Here is a 19151-nt window from a genome sequence, read left to right as displayed (position 1 = left end):
TACTACTGGAGGGATCTGTTTTCCTGTTTGTTTAAACATGACAAACTTATATTAATATTATTAGATAATTTTACAAATATTGATTTTTATTAATTTCATCATTGTATTAAAAAATTTAGTACGAAATATTTTAGATTAGAACCATATACAATAATAAAATTTTCCCAACCCAGATGAGGCAATATTATATATTGGTTTGTTTTCTTTCCTTGGTATAAGTCGTATAGCATGCATATGAGCTCTATCACATGGAACTGAATTCCTTACACACATGTATAGCAACATATCACGTTCCATCTCCATAAAAGGCAATCTTTCAAAAACAAAAATAAAATGCAAGGTACGTAATCAATAAAAAAAACGTGTATCATTATGAAAACATGTGGGAAGTAGGTACAAATATATCCACAGTTTCTCTCCGGCGTAAAGTTATATATGTATGTCAGAGGACTATACAATGAATTAATTAATAAAGAATAAAAGAATGTGTTGTTGTTGAAAAAATGTTGTCTCAGTTAGAAAAGCTTGCTGGCGAATTCGTCTACAGCAATTCCTTGGATGCGACAGGAAGCAGATTTAGAGGCAAGTCGTCTCAACTCTGAAACGGTTCTACCCAACTTCATTGCTACCTTCATTTCAAACACCTCTCCGTTTTCTCTTTTGTCCATGTTTTTCTCTTCAAGTGTGGCATTAATGCTCTCTTCCAAGAGCGAGAAGAATCCACCACAGTTTCTGTACATTTCAAAGATCATGCCAACTTGTCCACCATGCTCAAAACTATTAACTGCTGAAGCCAATGATCCAGCCACGAGAGGCACTAATGCAACCCACGACCCATTTCCCACAAATGAAGACCCCACTGCTGCAATCCCACTCAGTAAAGGACCTGCAATCGCCAAACTCTTGTTTATCTTCAACGCTATGTTCCCCAGCCTCTCATAGTCCTCTAAGTCCTTCTTCTTTACCACTTCAATCACTTCCCTCAGTTCCATTTCAAGATCTTCACTCCATCCATTAATACTGTTCCTGTTGCTTTCTTCTCTTTTACTTCTTCTTTGGAACTGTGATGAAGGCCACCAAACAGCAGGTTCATATTTGGCTGGAAACTTGTCAAGCATGGCTCCCAACAAGGGAAGAGGGTAAGCTTTGTCAAGCGCTAAGAGCTTCTCCATTGAAGTCTGCACATCTTCTTCTGTTGGATTTCCAATAGCGATTGTGGTTTGTATTTGAGTGTGAAGCTGTTTGAACAACCTTGTGGCATTGCGTTGCTCCTCAGCCAGTTGCGAGGGCTGAATTTTGTTCATGATAAGTGACATCCCAGTGGCAGCAGAAAACAAGAGAGTGGAAGACAGTTTCATGGCAAAAAGAGAGGTGCAGTGTCACCGCTGGTGGCTGCAGCAACACCAGCCATGGCTGTGGCAGTGAGAGTGATGATATTAATGGAGTTTAGAAGAAGGGTGTTCCAGTTGTTTCTTTGTTCGCCAATGTTTCTGTGCATTTCTATTCTGTCGGCAACTTCCTCTAGAATAGCGTAGAGTTGAATAGTGGTCTTATTAGATTTGTTGCTAGGGCTGCACAAATCTTCATAAATTCGTTTGGTGACGGCATTCTTCTCAAATGATCCATTAAATTCATCAATCTGCAGCTTTCTCTTTGGTAGCTTTGGAACCGAATGAGTGACTACTCGTGGAGGAAGAGGGACATGGAGAGAGGCGTTGACTTTGGGTAGAGAAGAAAAGGAAGAGGAGAGTATAGCTGTGGTTTGTAAAGAAGCCATGGAGGGTGTCTCTCTGCCTACTCTTAGTGTATATTTTGTATTTGAGAAGATGGATTGAATTGGGGTTTGAAAGGGATTAGATTTGAGAAATTTGAGATTGGAGATGAGAATGAGAAATGAGGGTTGGGTTGGGTGGGGGTATTTATATACAAAGACAGAAAGGAAGTAAGGTAAATATTGACTATTCTATTACGACCAAAAATATTTATAAGAATAGACTTGGCCTTGGTGGACCATTTCCGGATATCAGACTTTGTAAATGAGAAATTTAAAGCCATGCCTTTGGATTTTCTTTCAATTGAATGTGCGACGTAGTAAAGCCACCAACTCCATCAACAGGTGAATGTTAAACAGTCAATATTTCGCCAGCGGGAGGCTACGTTCCACCACTCATTGCTTCTAAACTTCAATACCTTACAACATCGATCGATCACGTGATTGAATTTAAATTATCAATTTTTTATTTTAAATTTTTCAGTTAGGTCTACCCTAATAGTTCAATTACGACCAAAAATATTTATAAGATTAGACTTGGCCTTGGGGTGTTGGCGGACCCTTTCCGGGTGTGAGACGCAGTAAAGCCACCAACCCCATCAATAAGGATCAATTCATATCAAACTGTCGACTACTTAATCCAACAGGAATTATGAAAAAGTTGTTTACTGTTGCTGCGATTCTTTCATATTTTTTTCTTTCAAGTTATCTTTTGACCATATTCTTAAGTGGCATATAATTATATGTTAATTGGTCAATTTTTTCATTTAATTTATAGTATTGTTCAATATTTTACTCTCTACAACTCCAAGTGTCTCAATTTAAACGATATTTTAGTCTTAATCAAAGAAGAAGAAAAAAACCGACTAAATTATATAATAGGAAATAGCATTTGATCTGAAATAATTTTTTTTAATCAAATATGCATAAACGAAACTAAAAGCAAAAAAAAAAACTCATAATCTATGGAGGGTGTACTTGCCAAAAAAAAAATGGATGGGAGGTCTTCATCATTGACTATTTAGTTTCCAAGTGAAATAATTCATTATATCTATAAAAAGAACTCTCATGTTAAAATTAGTAAGTATTTAAAGTATTCAAATCTTTTCTATATGTGATTTAAGTATATTTATAAATAAAAAAATATTATCGTTAAAAATCACTAGTACAAAAGAAGTATTCTACGTCGGATATTTTGAACTTTTTACGTCAGAAAAAATATCTACGTAGATGTGGGAGATGTAAATTTACGTCGGTCCTGCAAAACTGACGTAAATTTACGTCGGACATTCCAAAAATCCGACGTAATAAAGTAGTAAAAAAAACATAAAAATAAAGCAGAACGCCCCGTTCTCCGTTCAAAACAGCCCGTTTTGCAAGGAGAACGGGCCGTTCTACTTGGAGAACGAGACGTTCTACTTGGAGAACAGGCTGTTTTGCTTGGAGAACGGGTCATTCTACTTGGAGAACGGGCTGTTCTACAAGCAGTACAGGCCGTTCTGCTTCGTAGAACAACGCAAAAGAAAAGGGCAACGACCTATACAAATAGAACAACAAAAAAATCGAATAGAACAGCAGATAGCTACAATAACAATGCGAGGCAAAAAAGTGTTAACGAAACCTTGATTCATACCTGATGAGCTGCAATAGTGTGCGAATGAGTAACAAAGAGTTCACCCCTCTGCAAAAGACAAAAAAACGATTCAGTAACAAAGGAGAGAGAGAGGGTTTACAGAGAAAAAAACGAAAAGTGATGAAGAGTGAATGTACGCGGTGTGTCTCGCACTCTCTTATTCAAATTTCGCGAACTTTTTTACGTCGGACCTGATATGGTCCGACGTAAAATGTCAAATCTACGTCGGACACAACATACATCTGACGTAGATTTGACTTTTTACATCAGACCATACTAGGTCCGACGTAAAAAAGTTCGCAAAAATTACAAAAATGTCACCGCGTCTTTTTTACGTCGGATTTTTGTATTTTCGACGTTAAAGAAGTGACGTAAAATACTAATTTTTTACTAGTGAATATAATCAGTAAAGATATTCAATAATCTTTATTATGCTTGCAGGATTAATATAGATATACAAAAAGATATGTTTGATGAGAGAGAAGCATATATAAGAAAGATTTTACTCTAATTAGTGTGAAATCGAGTTAAAATTAGTCTTAGTATTTTTAATGAATTTTTATTTGAATTATAACTTCTTATGTTTAATCGATAGAATTTTGTTTAAAAAGTCGATTTGTGTCTTGTTATAATTTTAACATTATTTACTATGTTTTTAATAAAGTTGTTGGAGAAAATTATGAAGCTTTTATAAAATATTGATACTTTAGAAAATATTTTTTTATATGAAAGGTTAATACCCGAACTCGTCCCAACTTTGACGGGGAATACCCGGTTTGACCGGGTACGGGTACGGGTACGGGTACGGGTATGTACTTACTTGTCCCGTACCCGTACTCATACTCGTCCCCATTCTTATTTTTAATTTAATATTCACTTTCAATTTAATTATATTAAAAAAATTTAATATTTTTTATGTATAATTATTTATTATAATATGAGATAAAGAAATAACCTAATTATAATTATAATATAATAAAAAAATAATTTAAAAATATCATTTTTTTTACAAAAAATAAAAAATAAAAAAATTGACGGGTACGGATACGGGTACGGGTATACCCGATACCCGACGGGAACGGGGATGGGGATGAAAATCTATACCCGACGAGTATGGGGACGGGAATGGGAATGAGTTTAACTTGCGGGGACCGGAACGAGTATCATGAAACCCGTACATGCCCTACCCCGTTGCCATCCCTATTCAAGGCAAAGAATGTTACATGTGTTATACATGATACTTGTATGATTTGGGACCTAATGATCCGAAAATGAGGGACATCTATTGTCTGAGGTGTAAATAGGTTAAACCTTCCTTCTAGACACCATACTCTTCTTCCTTCATCCATGTTATGTCCACTATAACTCTTGAAAATCACCATCTTCTCAATGATGATTATATGCGAAACAAAATGCACGTATACATGGAAAATCTTATGAATGAAAATTTGATTTTGGATTGCTCATTACCTTTCGCATTCGACTTTGCCTAAAGGGTCCCATGTCCATGACAATTTGTTTGAACACAAAGTTCTAGTTCTTCCCCATAGATGTCTTCGAAAGCTCACCATTGAAAATCAGCATTTTCCGAACCATATAATGCGGCATAGTTTTCCTACAATACCCAATTATTTCCTTCGCAAAGGATTTCTTCTTCAACCCTACCTTCAAGCTCACAGAAGCACAAGGTGTCTCACCCACTCATGCGGTCTCACCACCACCGTCGCCTCATTCACGATCGGGTGACCGTACCACACCGTCTCCACCTCAACGTTGCTCACACTTATGTGCCTCATTTTCGGGTTATTTAATCTCCAAATCATATCGATATAATGGGTTACACAAACGTGTTAACAAATACCCATATTGGTCAAATTTTCAAAACTGTTGCTAACATGGATAATGAATACACGTGTTAAGTGACTGTTAATCCTAATGACGAGGGGCACAAAAACCCTATAATCAAAACGGGTATCCAAGGAATTTTCAATTATATATTCTTCATAATAAACTTTTCAAAGTTCATGGCATCTACATCATTCGGATTTGTAACTTAAATCACTATGCCGACTTGAAGAGGCTAACTGAACTTAATTGACTAAAGGAATCTATAACTGGACTTAGCCAACTTGGTTTAGAAGATGATTCTCCAATATAGACGAGACCAACTAGTAACTTAACTAGCCATTCACATTTATGGTAATTGGGTTCTTGAATGGTTTGTTAAAAGCAAACCCAATAATTATTCACAATAAGGCAGAATTTACATTATTACTATGAATTTTCTAGGACCTATGGCTGCAAGATCCACAGCATGGATACGCCTAGTGTTGATATAATTGGAGTTTTGAGTGAAAAATGTGATAAATTACTTTTTTTTTTTAATGTTTTGAACTTGGACAATTACTAAATTATTTTAGTGAAGTCTTTCATATGGGAACAACTTCAATTTTAAGCACGAGTAAAGATGAGTATTGAAATGCATTATGTTTAGGATTATTTCTCAACTCTTGCCAAACATATGGTTCCATGCACATAATTAATTCAGCATGCAGTTATTACAAAAAAAAAATTGTCATATAGTGATATAGGCTATGGTGACATAATATTTATTATTAAAAAATACTTTTATTTGCATTATAAATATAATATATGTTGATATATTACTAAAAAATATAAGTATAGATTATAGTGACACACAATATATATTAAATCTCATTCAAAATTAATACTAAAATTATGCATAATTATATGTCAAATAGATTTATATCAATGTATTTTATACCTATAATAACACTTTATATATACAAGTATATATAACATTTCTTATAGTGAAGAAGTTATACTAAATGTTGAATGTTACATAAATTACGGTTCATGTCATGGGACAAGTTATAGTTGTATGAACGGCCAATACTATTGAAGGTGCCAGTAATTTTCACATATATTTACTACTAGAAAAATGTCATTTTTCTACAAATTTTTCTAAAAAAAATATTCGCAGAAATTTTTTGCGAATTTTCTTGCAATAATAATTTCAAAAAAAAATTTTACGAATTTATTTGCGAAAAATAATTTACAAATATTTCTTACAAATTTTTTTATGAAAAATAACCTACAAGAAATTTTTGCAAATTTTACTACAATTTTAATGATCATAAAAAAAATTTCATGATAAAAATTTGAGAAAATATTGGAAGAATTTTATTTTGTTTCTTGCAAAAATAAATTTGTAAGTAATGTTTACTAAATAGTAGAAAAATTTTGCAAGTAACTTTTTCTGCGGATTTTCCTGCCAATTTTAATCCGCAGGAAAAATCAAAAAAAATATTTAAATTTATAAATTTAATATTTTAAAAAAAATTCAAGTCCCACATCAATTAAAAATAAAACAATTAAAGAGTATATAAGTTGAGGCAACACTTACCTTACACATTGATTTGTATGTTGAGTATTAGGCTTATAATCTACAATCTTAGAGGCAACACTTTCCTGCGAATTTTTTTTCGCAGAAAAATTTCTTGCGAATTTTAAAATTTTCAAAAGTATATTATCTACAAAAGTATTACCTACAAATAAAATTTTGCAAAAAAAAAATTGTAAAAATAACATTTCTTACAAATTTTTGTGAAAAAATCGTAAGAAAAGTCGCATGTAATAAGATAAATTATAATAGTGATTATAGTCAAGTTTTATTAAATTTTTTATAAATTAAAAAACATTGATGGAATATCGATGGAAATCGTAAACATGCGGTGATTCAAATTATATCATGCAATAATAATAGTAATAATTTTACCTACATTGAATTTTTTTTAATACGTCGTGAAAGAGCTTTATCACACACATGCGTAGGCAGCATAGCAACATATCATCTTCCATCTCCATAAAAGGCAAATTAAAAAAAACTCAACGTAATAAATAAAGATATTGTGTCATAGACAAGAAAAATTTTGAGAAATAGGTTCAAAATATATATACACAGTTTCTCTCCTGTCTCAGGCTATGTATACATTTCAGAGAACTATACAATTAGTTAATGAATAAAGAACAAAAGAATGTATATGGTTGTTTAATGAAATGTACGTCGTATACATGTCAGAGGACTATACAATGAATTAATTAATAAAGAATAAAAGAATGTGTTGTTCTTGAAAAAATGTTGTCTCAATTAGAAAAGCTTGCTAGCGAATTCGTCTACAGCAATTCCTTGGATGCGACAGGAAGCAGATTTAGAGGCAAGACGTCTCAACTCTGAAACGGTTCTTCCCAACTTCATTGCTACCTTCATTTCAAACACCTCTCCGTTTTCTCTTTTGTCCATGTTTTTCTCTTCAAGTGTGGCATTAATGCTCTCTTCCAAGAGCGTGAAGAATCCACCACAGTTTCTGTACATTTCAAAGACCATGCCAACTTGTCCACCATGCTCAAGACTATTAACTGCTGAAGCCAATGATCCAGCCACGAGAGGCACTAATGCAACCCACGACCCATTTCCCACAAATGAAGACCCCACTGCTGCAATCCCACTCAGTAAAGGACCTGCAATCGCCAAACTCTTGTTTATCTTCAACGCTATGTTCCCCAGCCTCTCATAGTCCTCTAAGTCCTTCTTCTTTACCACTTCAATCACTTCCCTCAGCTCCATTTCAAGATCTTCACTCCATCCATTAATCCTGTTCCTGTTGCTTTCTTCTCTTTTACTTCTTCTTTGGAACTGTGATGAAGGCCACCAAACAGCAGGTTCATATTTGGCGGGAAACTTGTCAAGCATGGCTCCCAACAAGGGAAGAGGGTAAGCTTTGTCAAGCGCTAAGACCTTCTCCATTGAAGTCTTCACATCTTCTTCTGTTGGATTTCCAATAGCGATTGTGGTTTGTATTTGAGTGTGAAGCTGTTTGAACAACCTTGTGGCATTGCGTTGCTCCTCAGCCAGTTGCGAAGGCTGAATTTTGTTCATGATAAGTGACATCCCAGTGGCAGCAGAAAACAAGAGAGTGGAAGACAGTTTCATGGCAAAAAGAGGTGCAGTGTCACCGCTGGTGGCTGCAGCAACACCAGCCATGGCTGTGGCAGTGAGAGTGATGATATTAATGGAGTTTAGAAGAAGGGTGTTCCAGTTGTTTCTTTGTTCGCCAATGTTTCTGTGCATTTCTATTCTGTCGGCAACTTCCTCTAGAATTGCGTAGAGTTGAATAGTGGCTTTATTAGATTTGTTGCTAGGGCTGCACAAATCTTCATAAATTCGTTTGGTGACGGCATTCTTCTCTAATGATCCATTAAATTGATCAATCTGCAGCTTTCTCTTAGGTAGCTTTGGAACCGAATGAGTGACTACTCGTGGAGGAAGAGGGACATGGAGAGAGGCGTTGACTTTGGGTAGAGAAGAAAAGGATGAGGAGAGTATAGCAGTGGTTTGTAAAGAAGCCATGGGATTAATTGGATGGTCTCTTTGTGTATGTTTTGTATTTGAGGAGATGGATTGAATTGGGGTTTGAAAGGGATTAGATTTGAGAAATTTGAGATTTGAGATGAGAATGAGAAATAAGGGTTGGGTTGGGTGGATGTATTTATACAAAGACAGAAAGGAAGAAGTGAGGTACGGAAAATATTGACTATTCTATTACCAAAAAAATGTCAATAAGATTAGACTTGGCCTTCATGTGTTGGGTTGGCGGACCATTTCCGGGTCTCAGACTTTGTAAGTCAGAAAATTCAACCCTTAGGCTTAGGTCATACCTTTCCACTTTCAATTCATGTGAGACGCAGTAAAGCCACCAACGCCATCAATAAGGATCAATTCATGTCAAACTATTCAATACTTAATCCAACAGGATCAATTAAAAAAAATTGATTACTGTTTCTGAGATTCTTTCAATGTTTTTTCAAGTTATCTTTGACCTTATTCTTAAGGGGCATAATAATATGTTAATTGGTCAATTTTTCATTCAATTTATATTATTTGTCAATATTTTGCTCTTTACAACTTCAAGTGTCTCGATTTAAATGATAGAAGAAGAAAACTGACTAACTCAATTATTTGGTAGGAAGTAGCATTTGATCTTAGATAAATTTTTGTTTACTCAAATATGTATAAACGAAACTATATATATATAAACTCATAATATATATGGAGGGTATTGGAGTTCTACTCTTGCACCATGTTTTGGATATTGTTCCCTTCCCACTGCTCCCTTTTCTATATATAGTACTCAAATTAAGTGTGTAGTTTGATTTTTTTTTTTTTTCTAAAGAACAATCTATTTTATTTTGCATTAATTACTTTTTTACAATAAATATTCTTGTTTTAAGACTAATTTGCAACAAACCAATAAAGTATTATATATGAATCTTCCTTTTTTTTGTTGCACAATGAAGACAGTGGAATAGAACGTAAAATCTCATATAATTTATTTAATCTTTCCTCTCACCCAGTTATTTCAACTAAAAATCCTCCCTTTGATCATTACATTCTATTTATGAACTTCTGATAATGCTTATGTTTTTATATTCGATCTTGACACATTCAGATGGGTCCTCTAACAAAATTAGAAATAAATGCGGGATATGAATCTTCGCTTATAATAATATATTTTAAACTATTTACAAGTTATCCATTCATGACCATATAGAACGAAAGTTTTTAAATTCCCTTTACACAAAAAAAAGGTAATTTTGATGTGATTTGTCTACATATATTTTGGTGAATTATGTCTTTTAAAAAGTTGGTGAATTATGTCTTTTAAAAAGTGTCATGAATTATCTTATCTCTTTATTTTTTTATAAATTTCAATATTACATTTATCTTCTACTTCAACATATATGCTCTTTATTGTCTAATTTAACAATCCTTTTGAGTTTCTATAATCGTCAAAATGTCATACGTTCTTATGTTATTGAGTTGTTTTTTGACAAGCAAAGAATAAGTTCCCTTCACCATTTGTTATTTCAACAAATAAATTGTGTTATTAATTACTAATGTGACAATCTTTTTGAATATGCTCAAACTTTATGTAATTATAACATTGTGGTTTGTCTTTATTTCAGTAATCTTTTTCTTCATTATTATTTTTCTTGCAAATTTTACATCATTATTTGATTCTCCATTATTTCCTCTTCATAATAGTATCTTCTTTTTTTCACATGAGTTTCTTCTTCTTCCTCTTCTAAATCTAACACCTCTAAAAGACTTATACCACTATTTTTTGATTTATCATTTTGAGATAATATATATGAATTTGGATTGAACCATGCTTTCAACTGACTTTTCAATGTGACATAACAATTTTTGCTCATAGAAACTAAGTGACCCCATGAATAGTTATGGTAAACAAGTCTTTAGTTTCTTCAATAACAACAACCATAAGATCAAATTGTTTAATCAAACTTATAAGAATTTTATATCAACAAGTTTTCAATCATCAATTGTATCTTCATGGAACTTCATTTAATTCACTATTTCAGACAATTTATTGAAGTATTCATTCAAACTTGCATTTTCTTTCATTTTTTTCATTCTCAAAATCTCTTTTAAGAGATTGAAGTTTGACTATCATCACTTTTGAATCTCCTTTGAACTCTTGTTGAAGAATTTCTCATGCTTCCTTTGTTGTTTTTGTCCTCATAATCCTTGAAAATATGGCCAGTACTCCTCTTTGAATCATCCCAAAAACTCTAGCATTTGTGATTTTCTTTTTCTTCAATGTTGCTTGTTGAACGGCTATAGTGACTTGATCTTCATACCCTGTTTGTATTAGTTATGCAACATCCAAAGAGGTGAACAAAGCAGTGTTTTAAAACCCGGACCGACCCGACCGGTCAGACCGGTTGGACCGGGAACCGGTGGTCCAGCCGGTTCGAATCTGAAGTTGGATCGGTTATGCAGTTGACCCGTTTCAAATCGGGTTGAACCGGTCAATTTTCCGGTTCAACCGGTGAACCGGTGGGTCAAACCGGTTCAATCACTTTTTTTTCTTATTTTTTTTTAAAAAATTTTAAGGGACTATAAATCACAAAAATAATAATGAAAATTGAATCTCTTAATGAAAAAGCAAGGAGTCTTATTAAATATAACAATGACTACTTGTTCTAATATATTTGTTTGCAATATATACAACTTAAATAACTTTTATAGTATATTATTAATTTTAAATTATATATTTAATAATGCAATATCTATGTAAATATTACATATATTATTTTGTGATATTAATTGCAAGCATATTATATATGTACATATTATTTATATTTTTAATTTGTATTAATATACCGTTTAACATGTAATTTTTTTATGTATTTTTTTACAAAATAAAAATAAAAATAATTTAAAATAAGATAGAAAAATTAAAATTTAATAAAAATCGAGTCATGCGGTTCAACTAGTGACCCACCGGTTTAACCTTTGACCCACTGACCCAGTACCTTAACCGGTTCGATGACCGGTCCGGTTTTTAAAACTATGGAACAAAGTCTTCATTTTTATAGTCCAAAAATCATAAATTTCTTTGTCAAATAAAGGAACTTGACATTTCTATAAATTGTGATGTTAGCTATTGGAGTGTTGTTTGTGACTATTGTTCTTCATTTTGTTTTGTTGCAAGGATTTGGATCTTTGATACCAATTTTATGGTAGTAATGGAGAAGTGGTGTTGGTATCTAACACTCAAAAAATTTACTTTGTACAAAATTATGCATAAAAAATTTAATTAAAGGAAGATAATTTGGGCTAAATTGTTATTAATTTTATTATATTTTTTTGCTCCATTTCTACAATACATTATATTCATAGACTTAAAATATCTCTTAGAATACTATAACAGTTACAAATATAAAGAGTCATATAAATACCATTAAATATGATTTATAAGAATACATGTAAAATCATATTATGACAGCATTACACATTTATGACGGCACATTACTCAACATAAAAATATAAATAAATTTGGCTGTTGATAATGAGAGAGATGCATCTTTTCGGCACAATTAATATTTCATATTTACATCTTTCATAGATAAAACACACGTTCCTGAAAACAATCTTTCATATTGCAAGAAGATAACATGCCAAATTATAGCCTGCTCAAATCTTCGAACACGGATGTACAGGAAATAATGTCAGATAATTTCAAGATAACATGCCTAATTCAACTCGTACATGTATGAAAATAAATATGGACTTATGAATGCAATTGAAAGCCTTGTATTTAAGACAATGGCATTAACATTAACTGTAACACTCGGGTTATGGGAAAATTTGTAAACAAGGCAGGAAATGTTTAAGGTATAAATACAGAAGTGAATCAGGTTGGCTTATAGTATTTTGTTGGTACAAATGGCATTTTTGTAACGACACCTTCATTGGCTTTTCCTCGAACAATAATCTTTACTTTGGTGCCTGCCTTGTGCAATCCAGATTTGACATACCCCATAGCAATGTTCTTCTTGAGGCAAGGACTGAATCCACCACTGGTGATTTCCCCAATGTTTTTACCTCCTTCATCTTGAATCTCACTGTGGCCTCTTGGAGGTGGACCAGAAGAAAAGAAACCAACACGCCTGATGGAAGGACCATCTTGAAGCTGTTTAAGGATAACATCAGCTCCTAGAAAACCACCTTCTGCTCTTCTTCTCTTCCCTATAGCCCATGTGAGTCCTGCCTCAACAGGTGTAGTGTGCTGCTCCATGTCATTCCCGTATAAGCATAATCCAGCTTCAAGTCGCAGACTGTCTCTAGCACCCAATCCTGTCAATCTTATCTTCCCTTCAGATTTTTCCAGTATTGCCTTGGCAAGATCTAAACCATGCTCTGAAGGAACTGAGATCTCAAATCCATCTTCCCCAGTATACCTGAAAGTGTCCATGATAATGAAGAAAGTGTTATTATGCAATATGCATGCTACAAGTACAACCAAAACCAATGAGATTAAGCATGGTGTCCCTGAAAAACTGAGCTAATAACACAAACATGCAAAATAAAATTACAACTACTCATTCACATTAAGAAAATTAGTGTTTCATTGAATGGAAAGGCAAGATAACCAAAGTGATACAAGATGTAAGGTAAGTTTTTTTCTTTTTTTATCTGCTACGGATATCTATCAGCTCATTAGGTCATTGACTAATTTTATTCACAGTAGTGTGACTGTTACTAACTTGACAAAATTTTAGATAAAATGGTTTCCCAATGTGTAAGTGCAGAGTGTTTAACCACTACATCAACCCATCTGGTTGAATTTAAGGTAAGATTTTTTATACTTGAATTTAAGATAAGATGATTATAACTTGGATGAACTTTCAAGAATAAATTGCTGATGTTGGTAAAGGAAATGACAAGAAAAGCATACCCAGTCCGGGTAAGAAAGCACAGTGAGCCATTGATGTCCAACACACTGAACTCCCCAAAGTATAGCTTGCTCAAATCCTCTTTTGTCAGGTGTTGAAGAACTGGGGCAGCAAGAGGCCCCTGCACCAGAGACAATAAGAATCCTTTACTGATGTTACAGTGAGGAACAGTTAATTAATTAAAAAAACAAACCTTGGTTTATTTGTATATTTTAAGATAAGTACAAATCACCTGAACAAGTGAATCATGGTCATTTAATGACCACACTAAACTAAGTTTAAATATTTTCAGTGGGGAAAAGATAACAAGCAACATGGCCAAAAAGTATGTGACACGAGATACAAATGGTAGGTGATATGAGAGTATTAAGAATATTTCCTGAATCATTGGTTTAATGTTTAATGTCTCTAGAGCACATCACAGTCATCTCAAGTGAAACAGATTGAGGAAAATTTACAACCAAAAAAACGATAAACATAATCTATCTAAAAATATTTAAAACCAAGGGAGTGGGAAAAACACAAATGCATGAATACTTCAATATTTGGAATATGTTTCTCAACTCTGCAAATAGAGATATCAAGAGAAAACCTCAGAAGCAGCAGGAGATTGGTAATGCATAACAGACAAAAGTAGTTGAAAGTGTGAGTTTAACAATTAGCATGATGTCAACTTAGAAAAACATGTTAAAATGACCTGCAGAGCAAGTAGAGATCTCTCGTCATGGATGTGCCATGACACATCACCACCTTTGGCCTTGAATGCCTTCATATGCTCCTCAATATGAGCCAGATCTTTATCCCTGCACCCAGCATTGACAACCAAATAAATGTGGTCATCCTTCACCTTAGTAATGACTGAATCATCAATTGCCCCTCCCTTTTCATTTGTGAAAACAGTCAGTGTCCCAGTTCCAGGGGCAAGGGCAGCAACATCAGCAATGACTAGCTTTTCAAGGAATGGGATAGCATCCTTCCCTTTGAGGCTTAGCCCACACATATGGGAAACATCAAAGAGGCCACCATTCTGCCTACAGTTGATGGTTGAGTCCATGATTGAGTCCTTGTATTGGATTGGCATGCTCCATCCAGCAAATGGAACCATCTTGCCACCATTAGCAACATGGAAGTCATGAAACACTGTCTTTTTCAGCTCAGCTTCTGAGGCAAAACAACGACGAGCAACACCCTTCTTATCTCCCTGGCCAATACGGCGAGTGATCGATTGCCCAAGTTGCCACAAGCCCCCCCTCATGATCTAAGCTAAATATCTGAAGAATAACTTAAGAGGGTTAAGATAACTAGTTATTGACACACCACACTGATATGGGGTCACAAGATTTCATGACATTTCTAGTATTCAAAAAATGGCTATTGTGGCACAAGACAGTACGTACTACGCTACTCTCTAACCAAAATAGGCTAAATTTCCATATTAAAACTGAAACAAGATATTTGGTGGCATTCCTGGCAGAGACAAAAACAAGGCTAATTGACTAATAAGTGACACCTTGAGAACAATAATTATAGTTATTCTCTTAAATCAGATGTGATTGCACTTAACATTAAAATAAAATTTACATGAAACATTTGCACGTCACATTCCATGAAAATTATCACAGAAAATCTCTACCCGTGGCATTTTGCAGAACTAAGAAATTGAATCAAGATGTGAGTGTAACACGGCAAACGAAATATGGCATGAAGAATCAATCACACATCACATAATAAAATTGAAGATAACAATAATGAAATGAGGTTGTTAATCACGTAGCACGCACCCAGAATGACATAAAATTGAAAAGCATATCTATATCATTATTGTAGATCTAAATATGAATTTCCAGATCATGACAAATATAGGAATGAATTAATATGATATATTATTATGGTAAAATGCAAGTGAGGATAGAGCACTGACAGAGAGATTGTAGCCCAAAACAGAGATGGGTGTGCAGTATTGTGAGAAACAAGTGACTCGCTTATCTGTTGGACTTGGACATAAACATAAGATATAAGATATAAGATACACATTTAAATGAAAAAAAAAATGAAAAACAAAAAAGCGGGAGTTGGTGGCTGTGAGAGGGGTGAGGGGTTCTCTTCTCTTCCCAAGTCGATAATACCACATCGTTAGTGAGTGGTTGGAGCACTACCAGACAACCATCCCAATCTCTTTTCACCAATACATCATTTAAAATTACAATTAACTTATTCTATAAAATTATAAAAATGTTGTTCTAATCATTAAATTACCAAATGTTGATTATTATAATTTTAAATATTAAAAAAAAAAATTGTTTACAATGATTTTATTTCACCCAGACGTACCTATACCTGATGTAAGATTTCAAGTAATTTATATCAAAAGAAATATTAATTTTGACATAAAACTAAATTAACTAATAGGTTCGAAATCATTTAAAACAATTTTTAGATTAGATAAAATTTTATATTTTATAATTAACTTATTTGTAAAATATATAACACTTCAATTTTAACTAAAATCAATTTTACAATAACTGATCGTGTACCGTGTTACTGTAATAAATGGGACCCACTCTTGTTGTGGAACCAGCTTAAATTTAATCACTGATCCAAGATAAATTCAAAATTTTCAAAGATACATTATTGATTTCTACGAAAGAGATTTCCAAAAGGTTATAAAATATGAAATGATAATTAGGACATTTATTAAATCCGTTTTATACTATGACAAATATGTAAGGTATTTCCATTTTTTCGTAATCAAAGTCAAAATCAGTGATTTAAAATCCCGATCGAACCGGTCGGTCGGACCAGTTGGACCGGAAATCAGTGGTCCAGCCGGTCTGAATTTTAAATTGGATCAGTAATGTAGTCGACTCGTTTCAAACTAGATTGAACTGGTCAATTTTCCGGACCGGTAAACCAGTGGGTCAAACCGGTTCAACCACTTTTTTTCCTTATTTTTTTTTTATTATTTTTTTATTTTTTTAAAGGACTATAAACCACAATAATAATAATAATAATTGAATCTCTTAATGGAAGAACAAAGAGTCTTATTAAATATAACAATGACTACTTGTTCTAATGTATTTGTTTATAATATATACAACTTAAATAACTTTTATAGTATATTATTAATTTTAAATTATATATTTAATAATATAATATCTATGTAGATATTACATATATTATTTTGTGATATCAATTGCAAACATATTATATATGTACATATTATTTATATTTTTAATTTGTATTAATATACAATTTAACATGTAATTTTTTATGTATTTTTTACAAAATAAAAATAAAAATAATTTTAAATAAGATATAAAAATTGAAATTTAAAATAAGATATAAATTTATTAAAATTTATAAATATAAAATATATTTAATATGAATATTTTTTTAATAAAAATTGAGTCATATAGTTCAACTAATGACTCACCAGTTCAACCTTTAACTCACTGATTCAATACCTTAACTGATTCGATGATTGGTCCAGTTTTTAAAACTATCGTCAAAATTATAAATTTATAATACATTTTTCCGTATTAAATAGAAGCACTAAGTGTTTGCGTCTACATCGGCATAATTTATTTTTAAAACTGTAAAACTGGTGTAATTTTTTTAAAAAGTTTGTTAATACCAAAAAAAAACAGTTAGTACTTGAGGATAAGTAGTAAACTTTTTTTAATCTTTTCAAGAAAATAATTTCTGATTATTGTGAACGGCTAAAAATGCCTCTAGAGTTTTCTAAATCGCTACAACTAGAAAAATAAAGAATTGTATTCATCAAACTGCTAAATTATTTTTAAAATACAATAATGAATAATGTGATAGTTTTCCAAGTAACTTACAACATTTAGGTATGGAAAAGTCGATCTTAGCCTTACCCTTACACATTATTTATAATAAAATTATTGATTTTCAATGTTGTTAATTCACCTAACTTTTATAGCTATGATCATAAATTTTGGTTAATTGCGGTAATAATTCTTCGGACGTAATATCAATTTCACGGTAAAAAGGAAAGCAATGAAGTTGGTGAGATTAGTCTAAAAAAATGAAGTTGGTGAGAAAGTCTCGTCAGAAAGGAGACGGCGGAAACAAAAATTGTGGGAACTGATTAAAAACTAAAAAGGTTGTCATGGAAAATGTTGTAGGTATTTTTGATTGGAGGCTATCATGTAAGACTATTATGACAACAAATCTCTCTCCAAATATGTAATGAAAATTATGAAATTATGCATATAATGATTATGCATTTGGTAATAAACATTTTGTTTAAATATAATTATAAAGAAATAAATAAATTATTTTTATAAGTCAAATAATTGAAAGGAAATACAAAGCATATTTCAATCCATTCCAAAAATACCATATGTGATATGTGTATTATGCATCACTAAAAATATTATTCCAAACTAAGTGCTAAATAAATAAATTAGTATGTTATTTATTATATTTTTCATTATTTTATCAATAAAAATTACGATGACAATAACAAGATTCAATCATGATATCCTATACATATTACCTGAACTCTTATCGAAAAGAAAATTTAAGTCTCATATCGACTACAAATAAAATAAATAAAAGATTTATAAGTGAAGGACAAGTGACAATTTTCACCTAACAAGTTAGTTTTATAGAGTTGAGTTAGATTTAAACTCCACCACTAATTCAATTACCAACCACAAATTTCATGAAGTGAATGTTATACTACAAGAAGAGGGTTTGAATAGTTATCTATTTAAAAATCTTTTTCTTTTGAAAAACCTTCTATTCAAAGGAGTAACCTTTTGAGAGTTGGGGCATATTTTCTCAAAACAATTTCTAAGTTTACTTGTTTGTGATTCAGATTATGCAACAGTGTAATAATGAATATAGCTAGTTAAATAAATAAGTAGAGAGAAAGAGAGGGGGAATAAAACTCAAGATTTATATTGATTCATTCCAATTGATTTACATCCAATCCTCACACAATCTTGTAAGATTTTCACTAAAAACACAGTGAAACGTTATTTAAGAACTCAGTCACTTGTTGATGCAAATCACCACTATACAGCTACATATTGTTAGTAGCAAACACTCAATCATTTGTTGAGATTTCCCCACTTAACAACCTATTGAGAAAACAACCCCCAATCACCTACTATGAGACTATACAACACTTATTGTGATTTCTTTCTACTTCCCTACACCACTACACACTCAACTAGGTAGGGAGAGTGTTTACAATAATGGATTTTTTGTGTTCTTGTAGATTGCAAAGACCACAAATATCTCTCCTGTGTTGGAACTTCTACAAAGGAAGGTTTCACACTTATTTTCTATTACAAAATAAGTATACAGTTATGAAATGGAAATCTTTGAAAAATTCAAAGTATGAAGTAAGGATGGTAACTTATTTTG

At 32.5% G+C, this 19151-nt stretch overlaps 3 protein-coding genes across 3 annotated transcripts; all 3 read right to left on the bottom strand.

The window, feature by feature from the left end:
- Positions 1-348: 348 nt before the first annotated feature.
- LOC109807419 (putative F-box protein At4g22030) lies at positions 349-2233 on the bottom strand. Its single transcript, XM_020369934.3, is given in 3 exon segments — positions 349-592; positions 594-1370; positions 1373-2233. Coding segments are annotated over 3 exon segments (1233 nt in total). The 5' UTR covers positions 1778-2233; the 3' UTR covers positions 349-541.
- Positions 2234-2280: 47 nt separating this feature from the next.
- On the bottom strand, positions 2281-10026 carry LOC109807413 (putative F-box protein At4g22030). The gene has a single exon (XM_083075914.1). The coding sequence runs from the start codon at positions 8833-8835 to the stop codon at positions 7576-7578; it is 1260 nt and encodes a 419-aa protein (XP_082932040.1). The 5' UTR covers positions 8836-10026; the 3' UTR covers positions 2281-7575.
- Positions 10027-12590: 2564 nt separating this feature from the next.
- Positions 12591-15811, bottom strand: LOC109808775 (aminomethyltransferase, mitochondrial). Its single transcript, XM_020371911.3, has 4 exons — positions 15670-15811; positions 14446-15019; positions 13751-13869; positions 12591-13253 (listed from the first exon to the last, which is right to left on the bottom strand). The coding sequence occupies exons 2-4, from the start codon at positions 15001-15003 to the stop codon at positions 12707-12709; spliced, it is 1224 nt and encodes a 407-aa protein (XP_020227500.1). The 5' UTR covers positions 15004-15019; positions 15670-15811; the 3' UTR covers positions 12591-12706.
- Positions 15812-19151: the final 3340 nt, after the last annotated feature.

This window comes from Cajanus cajan, chromosome 5 (genome assembly GCF_000230855.2).
Source record: "Cajanus cajan strain Asha chromosome 5, NIPB_CcT2T_4, whole genome shotgun sequence".
NCBI classification, from domain to species: Eukaryota; Viridiplantae; Streptophyta; class Magnoliopsida; order Fabales; family Fabaceae; genus Cajanus; species Cajanus cajan.
Note: the sequence above shows the minus strand (reverse complement) of the source record. Positions and strands in the feature narration are given on the sequence as shown.

Bases quoted from the DNA above. Each gene is read 5' to 3' on its own strand.
- LOC109807413 (XM_083075914.1), bottom strand. From the start codon at position 8,835: ATGGCTTCTTTACAAACCACTGCTATACTCTCCTCATCCTTTTCTTCT.
- LOC109808775 (XM_020371911.3), bottom strand. From the start codon at position 15,003: ATGAGGGGGGGCTTGTGGCAACTTGGGCAATCGATCACTCGCCGTATT. The intron at 13,870-14,445 runs GTCATTTTAACA...TCTCTGGTGCAG, and splicing joins GATCTCTACTTGCTCTGCAG to GGGCCTCTTGCTGCCCCAGT. The intron at 13,254-13,750 runs GTATGCTTTTCT...GGACACTTTCAG, and splicing joins TGCTTTCTTACCCGGACTGG to GTATACTGGGGAAGATGGAT.